General features: G+C 36.3%; 1 protein-coding gene across 1 annotated transcript; it reads right to left on the bottom strand.

Moving 5' to 3' along the window:
• Positions 1–6,007: 6,007 nt before the first annotated feature.
• On the bottom strand, positions 6,008–8,140 carry LOC107462913 (uncharacterized). Its single transcript, XM_016081624.3, has 2 exons — positions 7,748–8,140; positions 6,008–6,951 (listed from the first exon to the last, which is right to left on the bottom strand). The coding sequence occupies exons 1-2, from the start codon at positions 8,071–8,073 to the stop codon at positions 6,108–6,110; spliced, it is 1,170 nt and encodes a 389-aa protein (XP_015937110.1). The 5' UTR covers positions 8,074–8,140; the 3' UTR covers positions 6,008–6,107.
• Between the last annotated feature and the right edge of the window lie 870 nt (positions 8,141–9,010).

Raw genomic sequence — 9,010 nt, 5'->3', positions numbered from 1 at the left:
AGGGAAGGGGTGGGATGGGGTGATTTTTCTTTTTTATGTTTTTTGTTTTTGTTTAAGGGTAAAATTGGCTGAAAAAATGTTATTTATTGACAAAATGATGATTTTATAACGTTTCGTAATGTTAAGGATGATTTTAATAACAAAAAAAGATCAGGGACGAATTTAATTCCACCCCATACTTTAGGGACGAAAAAAGTACTTAACCCTAATGATAACGAATGACTACGAAGTACGAACACTTTTTTTATTTGCTATGTCTGTGATGACATTTACGACACTTGTCCGAATACGCGTGTCTTCTGTATTCAACCGTGTTTTAATAAATAATAAAAAAAAATTTCGATGCACTTGGACACATCGAAGTATCATCACGTGTCAGCGTGTCTAACCTTATTGTTAACATGTATTCTTGATATGACTTTAAAAATAGTATATATTATTAGTTATTAAAACAAATAATATTTTAAATATGTTATATAATTAAAAGTATTAAAATAATTAAAAATTAATTTATATTTTAATATCAATAAAATATTAAAATATTATTACAATTTATCTAAAAGCTACTATATATTTTATATAATTAAGGATTCCTATCCTTGACATAACACAACTATGACAAGTATAATGAGTTAATCTCACTTCGTCAATCCCTAACATCGAGGAGTAAGTCAAGCAAGTATAATTGACTTTAATCCACAAATTCTAACTAACTTACTAATTAACTTAGTAAAAAGCTAGCGTTAGTGGAAATAAGAGCAACTAACAACACAAAAATTACCATTAAATGTCGGACATTATGACTCTAGTATTCTAGGGACTCATTTCCCAAGTTAAGGAGTGAAAATCTATTCAATATCCATACTTGACATTTTCACAAACACTTGGTGGGTAATAAAGTAAATCATAATAAATTACAAAAGATAATGAAAACAATAATCAATTTATGCACAAAATTAACAATAAAAACTCAATCAAGCATATATAAATCATAAAGTATCAAAATCATCAATAAAAGACTCAAGAAATTAAAAATTGGATATATTAACAAAATAACTACAACTATAAGAAAATATAGCAAGAGTAATGTAATTAAAGAGAGAATTAATGAGTACTTACAATGAGACAAGTAAATATCCAATATCAAAATTATAAAGTGGCAATTTCTACTATAATTCCTAATAAAACCTAAGAGAGAATTGAGAGAAAACATAAGAAAACTAACCTAAAACTAACTAAAACTATCTACTATGGTGTGTAATGTGCTCTCCTTGATATGGAATGTTGCCCCTTTGATATAGCCTTCCCATCTGCTTCAGGAACTCCAAAATTGGGCTAAGAGGCCTCCAAAATCGCGAGCCACATGACTTTTTAATGAAGTCACGCGTCAGGACTTGTGCGTACGCACAAGGTTGTGTGCGTATGTACACTGGAGTATGTGCTTCTCCTTTATTTTTTTCATGAAATCTCCTATTTTGCATGCTTCCTTCCATTTCTACCTAGCCATTCTTGCTTATTAGACCTGAAATCACTAAATAAAACATATCATAGCATCGAATAGAATAAAAGTGGAACAAAATTGATTAATTTAAGCATAAAAAAAATGCTTTCACATTTAGGCACAATTTAGAGAGAAATCACAAAAGTATGCTATTTAAGTGAATAAATGTGAGTTTAAGTAATGAAATCCACACAATTCAAGTCAAAATTTACCATCAAATAAATATGGACCCGTCATGCTCTCATATACATAAACCATCAATATTAAGCCGACCAAACTTAATACCATGATGTATGCAATAGTAGACTAGCGACATCAATCAATAGGCAGCCATATACATAAAACTCTAACTCTCGTCATCAGGACAAGACCTACAACATGACAGACACTCAGAGTATGCAACTAAAGCATAGTCAGTCTATTTTTCAAGCTCTACAGGAAAGATTGTTCTGATACCATAATGTAATACCCTCACTATTAGAATGTCACGTGTCTTTGACTCAAAATCGTATCGCTGATTTCTTTGAAAAATCAAAAATACTTTTTCTTAAAACAAATATGCATATATAACCAGAACTCAATCACATTACTCATATATATATACTATAAAGTATAAGACATATGATATCTTGAGAACTTTCTGGATTAGTGATCGGTTCGTCGGGACTGCCTTGGTACTTGCCAGTTTAGAGAGTAGGTCGGCCATCGCATTTTGATTCTTGGAAATGTGCCGGATGGTTACTCCGTCGAATTCTGTGGTTAGCTCCTTGACTTTGGAAAAATACTGTTATAATAGGGAGTTTTGGGTTTGGTAGTCCCCTTTTATTTGGGAGATAACTACCTGGTAGCCATTATAAACTTCTAGTGTTTTCGATCTGACTTCTTTGGCTAGGGTCAATCTGGCCAACAGGAACTATTGCCGAAGGCGTCGGGATGTCGTGAGTAGCGCGTAGGTGAGTTTCTCAAGCCTTGAGTAGCGCGTCTCAATGTATTAGAGGACCTTACTTATGAAGTATATCGGGTTATGTATCTTTTGTTCATCTTCTCGGATGAGTGTTGCCACTAGCACTTCCTTGGTTGTTGATAAGTAGAGGCATAGCATTTCTCTTATTCTGGATTTCGAGAGTATGGGAGGTTTCTGCTAACACTTTCTTAAAGTGTAAAAAGGCTTCTTCGCACTCGGGTCCCCATCTGAAGCTCATCCCTTTTTTAATGAGCTTAAAGAAAGGGATGGCTTTTTGGGCCGAGGCTCCGAGAAAGCGTGAGAGGGCAGCGAGTTGTCTCGTTAGCCTTTGGACATCTTTGAGGCTTGCGGGGCTGTTCATTTCGAGGATGGCCCTGCACTTTTCTAGGTTCACTTCTACTACTCGTTGTGTGATAATGTAGCCTATGAATTTTCTAGCTCCCGTTCCAAAGGCACATTTTGTCGGATTGAAGCGCATTTGATGTTTCCTCAAGGTGTCTAGTATAAGCTTGAGGTCGTCCATGAACTCTTCGTCTGTTTGTGTCTATGTTAGCATGTCATCGATATAGACCTCCAGTTTGGTCCCCGAGAGGTCTCTGAAGATTTTGGTGACGAGCATCTGATAGGTGGCCCCGACATTCTTCAATCCAAACGGCATGACTGTGTAGCAGTACTTGCCTTCGGGGGGTACGAATGTGGTTTTTTCATTGTCTGGTCAGTGCATAGGTATCTCTGGTTATACCTAGAGTAGGCATCCATGAAGTTGAGGTATCTCTGGTTATACTAGTGTCTTGAGGCGGGATCTACTCATCCATCGAGGTTTGGCAAGGGAAAGACATCTTTTGGGTAAGCTTTATTCAAGTCTATGTAGTCGACGCACATTCGTCATTTTCTGTTTGCCTTTTTAACCAACACGACATTGGCCAGCCAGGTCGTGCAGTAGAGTTCTCGAATGAAGCCTGCTTCAAACAGCTTTTGACTTGCTTCCTGACCTTGGTTGCTCGGTCTGGGGATATTTCCTTCTTCTTTGTGCCACTGGCTTGGCATTGGGATCCACGACTAATCGATAGGACTTTAAATTTGGGTCTATTCCTGACATATCGGCCGAGGTGAATGCAAACAAGTCCTTGTTTTATTTTAGGAGTTTTACGAGGTTGCCTTTTAGGTTTAAGGATAGATTTTTGTTGATGAATGTGAATTCATCTTTAGTTAACCATCCCTATTGTTTTTCCATGTCTCCCTCTGGTTTCAATTTGGGTTGATCATCTTGGCGTGCATCCAAGTCGATAAGAAAGATCCCTGCTTCAGCTCTGGATCATTTCTACAAGGCTAGGCTGGAGTTGTCATATTCCACTACAATTTCTTGGTCGCCGTGAATCGTTTCGTTGTTAGCTTGGAACTTCATGATGAAAAACTTGGTAAATATGGCAGCAGAGAGGTCATTGATGGTTTTCCTTCCTAGGATAATGTTATATGCCTTGGAGTCCTTTCAGATTACGAACTCAAAAAGTATGGTCTTCTTTTGGTTATCGGATCCAATGGTGATTGGTAGTACTACGAAACCGTCTGGCTTGAGAAAATTGTCTGCCAATTCGGTTACTCCGTTTTGGTAGCTTTGTAAATTTTTGTTTCAAAATCCTAGCTTGTCAAAAGCTCCTTGGAAGACAATGTTAAAGTTGGCTCAGTTATCCTCGAGTATCCATGTAACTAGAACAGTTCCAACCTTGGCTGATATGACGAAAAGGGCGTCTTTCGCTGAGGTGTCATTCTGGCAGTCGTCGAGGGAGAACGTTATCGTTATCGGGAGGAGAGGGGTTCTTTTTTCATCTTTTACTGCCAATACCTGGAGGTCCTTTTTTAGCACTGACTTGGATTTTTCTAGCGCATCTTTTCTGGTGATAATGTTCACTATGATCGTCGGGTCGATTTTCGGGATCTCCTGCTGGGCCCGCCTTACCTTCCTGGGGTTGTGTCCTTCCCGTTCCCGGGATCTCTCCCTTTCGATTTTTCTGGGTTCTCAAAAGATTTTGGCAAACTTCAGGAGGTTTTTTTTTTCTCGGATAGCTTGTTCGAGAGCATCTTTTAAGTCAAAATAATCTTGAGTCTTGTGTCTGTATCCTCTATGATAGTTGCAGTACAGGCTTTTATTGCCATCTGTCAGCTCTTTCATTTGTTGGGCCCTCGGAAGGATGCCTCAATCCGCTATCTGGTGGTAGATCTCCGTGATTGGGGCCGGTAAGGGGTGTAGTTCATGAACTTCCCCACCCTAGGTGGTTGGTCAGGAGCGGCGAATTTGTAGTGCTCCTTTGGGTTATCTTTGGGCGGTGGATTGCTTCGAGGTACCGTATTATCGTGCTATCGCTTATTGGTGGCCACGACTTGGCTTACTTTCTCATCGTTTATGTATTCTCTTGCAATGTTTTGGATATCATGCATGGTTCAAACCATTTTGGTGGTTAGGTGTTTTCAAAAATCTTCATTCATGAGGCCATTGGTTAAGTAAAGTCTAGCCACGAAATCCGTGATCCCGTCAACCATTAGGCATTCATCATTAAACCTGTCGAGGTATTTTCTTGTAGGTTCGTCTTGTCTTTGTGTGATTTCTGAACAAACTGATCGGGTGCTTTGCTTTGGCGATCCTGGTAGTGAAGTGTGTCATGAACTTCCTGGAGACGTCGTCGAAACTGGCTATTGAGCCGTTGGGGAAGGCATTAAATCACTTGATTGCGGGGTCGACTAGGGTTACCAGCAAAAGCCTACATCGGACCGCATCAGCGGCTCCTTCCAACTTCATCCTGGCCTCGAAGGCCGTGAGATGTTCACGTGGATCCTTCGTCCCGTCGTATTTCATGTCAGTCGACTTGTCGAAATTCTTTGGTAGCTTGGCCTTTAGGATTCTCTCGATGAATGGGGTGGCACCCATGATCACGTACTCGCTCCTTGTTCCCTTGGAATTTCGTCGGTGTTATCTGTCATCGTCGTCGTGAGGGAGGAAGGGAAGGAGAGAGGCCCAAATTTGGACAAACAGGTCGGAGACTGTTCTGACGAGAAATCCGAAAATCAGGTCCAGAACAATTGAAAACTTTTAAATGGAATAAAAATTAAGGGATTGGACAGGATTGAAGAATTTGGAGTGACAGCTACAAAAAGAGATGATGCATGCTTGATTTCCATCATTTATCGTTCTTGGTGTTAAAATCACTATGAAATTTATATATTGATAGTTATTTATATGAAAATATCTTTATTTAATTAAATATGTTTGATGAATATGTTTGATTGAACTATTTAACAATTTGTAACACTATGTTATGTCTTTATAAAATTTATTATATTTTACAAAAAAAATTTTAAGTGTACCAGTATATTAGTATTTCAGTAAATTTTAATTATTAATCTTAATTATAAAAAATATATATAATATATAATTAAGATCAACAGTTAAAAATTATTAAAAGGACACTTGCAATAAAACTACTTTAGTTAAAAATTATTAAAAGGACACTTGCAATAAAACTACTTTAGTAGCAATAAAAGCATATATGTTTCATTTCCTTTTTTTTTTCTTTTGTTTTCTTGAATTTTATATCCAAATAGTTTCCAAACTAGTATGTATATAAGAAACGAATGACAAGGTGGTCATCACTCCCATTTACACATAATTTGATGAGTGTGTCTGAAACCGTAAGTTAACACAAAGCTTCCATCCATTCTCTTCAAAACAAAGCTTTCCACAAGCACATAACACCCAAAATTTTCCCATTTAATTCCCCCTTCAAATTTCTCATCTCTAATTATCCTCTCTTGCCTCTTATTCCTACCCAACCAACCACCTCTTTCTTGCTCCCATTTCATTCTCTCCACAATAACCAAATTCAATCCAACACTAACCTCTCTTCCCACACTAAACCAAACCACTCCATCAACACCATTTCCTTCACCCCAATCAGCTTCCTTTCCACCCACCATAGCAAATTCTGTTTCAACAACAACATCCACTAACACCCCATTTCCTTCACTACCCATATTACTATTCTTCATTGACAAAACCTTCTCCCATCTTTGCTCAAGTGTCAATGTGTAAAACACGGATCTTTTCATTTGGTTCTTGAGTTCCATTCCTTCCTTCACAAACATAAATGGACAGTACCAATTCCCAATGACCACAGAACCAGAACTATCATTAGACAATGGGAAATCAAATGGCGGTAATTGACCGCGCAACAATTGATTTAGGCCAAGAGCTTCTTCCAAATTGTAATTCTTGGGTGTAGAAGCTGCAACATGCCAACCTTTCCTCCTTAAGAATAAAGGAGGGATCCCATCAGGAGCAACAGACTTTGCAAGGAAACGAGAACTCTTCTTGATTATCTGGAATTGTTGATATTGGTTGAAGGGGTCCAAAGGTCTTGGTTTAACATCTTTCACAGAATTGCAGCATAAACAAGTACCCATATCCTCTTCCCTTGAGCTTGTACATGCCTCTCTGCTCGTCAACATAACAAAACAGTTGTAACTCATTGCCAAATAGCGTTCTTATTGTTGAAAAAAAAAATACTAATGTGCCAAAAGCAAATATTTATGTGGAAATCTTAGATAGTACCGTGTCAAAATTTTTTTATCAACAGAAATTGAACTACTTGATTACTTGTTATTTTTTGTCAATTATTTTAAATCTTTAGAAGCTAATTAATGCTAATACATTTTAGAAAAATTAAAAAATACAATACTATTTAAATTCTAGAATTGAATCTAAATTATAAATTATAAATCATAAACTCTAAATTTTAAATTTTAAATATTAAATCTTAAACTTTAAATTATAATTCTAAATTTTAAATTTAAACTATTGATATGAAATATAATAAATATAGAGTTAATATTTATTTAATTGATAAAAAATGTAATTGTAAAGAATAATAGTTCAAATGGCATAGTCTCTGCATACTCAACTAAGAGATTATGAATTCGAGTCTCTTATCTTTGGTTAAAAAAAAAAAAACCTTTAAAGGCGAACATCTTTCAATCTTAAAAGATATAGTTTTTGTGGTTTAAAAAGATTTATGACACCATAAATCACATATGAATATACGACAGTATGAACATTTTTCTCTAATTCCAAATTCGTATATTCTTATGTGCTTCTATTGAGTAGAGAACATGATAGCCGGTTTTAAATTGATAAGATAAATTCATGGATATCCATAAAACATGTCAATTCCAAAGCAAGATTAGTTATTTTGTGGATTCAAGCATGGAGGGAAAAAGATTAGCATACATACCCTTGATGCTTTCCTTTCCTCCATATAACATAGTAGCGGTTGGAAGACAAGGGCTGATTAAGAACTGGAATGAACATAACTTTGTCGTAATGTGTTATGGACCCATCTCCACTACCAACAGTATAACTGACGGTCAGATTCTTGCTCTGAGGAAGAGGGAAATGGCTGATGTTTCTGTTTTTCAACAAACCAAAGAACCAGTAGCTTTGTGCTTCTTCATCTTGGAGAACAAGATAACCTGAATTTGGACCCTCTGAAGAAGAAGGTGCCTCAGAAAGGGCATTAACGTCTTTCTTTAACAGTGAACGAGGCCTTGTTGAATACATTCTTGATTCTTCTTAATTTCTTGCTCTTCTTATTCTTCAAGCTTTTGTTTCATACATGTGTGTTTGTGTATTTATTAAAGAGTTGTACGGAATAATGGATGCCTACCTGTCACTCAATAACGTAATGTAAATTTTAAATTCACATTAAATCAAATAATAATATAATATGGACGGCTAGAAGACTTTCAGACCATTCAACTAGTTTTAACAAATCTGAAAGCCAAAATGTAAAATATTCTAATAAATTCGGAGTTGGGAAATTTCTTATTGCTTGTGTGGTTGACTTGACATCTATCCTATTGTGATTATCCCCTGCAATAGTTAGGGGTGGCAACACTACCCGAACTCGCGGGTATATTTTTAATATATAATATATGTAACATATATAAAATAATTAGTAAAATGATTAATAATATTATATCATATATAAATTTTTCTTTTAATTTATGTTATGTATGTAAATGGTGGTTATATAATTTTTAAAATTTTATTTTATTTGTTGGATTTAATAATTATAGGGATGGATAGGGGCGGAGCGGGTATCTGCAGGGGCGGATTAGGGTTTAACATTTTACTACCCGCGGGTAGGACGGAACAGGTTTTATGCGGGTTTTTTGTCAGACGGGGCGGAATCGGATAGAGCAAAAACCCGCTCCTACCCGCCCCGTTGCCACCCTAGCAATAGTGGTAGTAAATTAACGAAGCTACAAGTTATTAGTTACATGGTCCTGAATTCTAAAATGAATTGTTTGATTTGTTTATTTGTTGTTTCCTTTTTCTTGGAATTAAAGCGGAAACTACTAGAAAGTTGGATCCTCAACTTGATATTTTAGAAGAAATAGAGAGAACGAATGACTACGAAGTACGAACACTTTTTTTTTTTAGCTTTGTCTTCGTGATAATTACAACACTCGTCCAAATAGCGCGTATTATAAAA

This window comes from Arachis duranensis, chromosome 1 (genome assembly GCF_000817695.3).
Source record: "Arachis duranensis cultivar V14167 chromosome 1, aradu.V14167.gnm2.J7QH, whole genome shotgun sequence".
NCBI classification, from domain to species: Eukaryota; Viridiplantae; Streptophyta; class Magnoliopsida; order Fabales; family Fabaceae; genus Arachis; species Arachis duranensis.
The sequence above is the reverse complement of the archived record's forward strand: the minus strand, read 5'-3'. Positions and strand labels throughout refer to the sequence as shown.

Bases quoted from the DNA above. Each gene is read 5' to 3' on its own strand.
- LOC107462913 (XM_016081624.3), bottom strand. From the start codon at position 8,073: ATGTATTCAACAAGGCCTCGTTCACTGTTAAAGAAAGACGTTAATGCC. The intron at 6,952-7,747 runs GTATGTATGCTA...GTTGACGAGCAG, and splicing joins AGGAAAGGAAAGCATCAAGG to AGAGGCATGTACAAGCTCAA.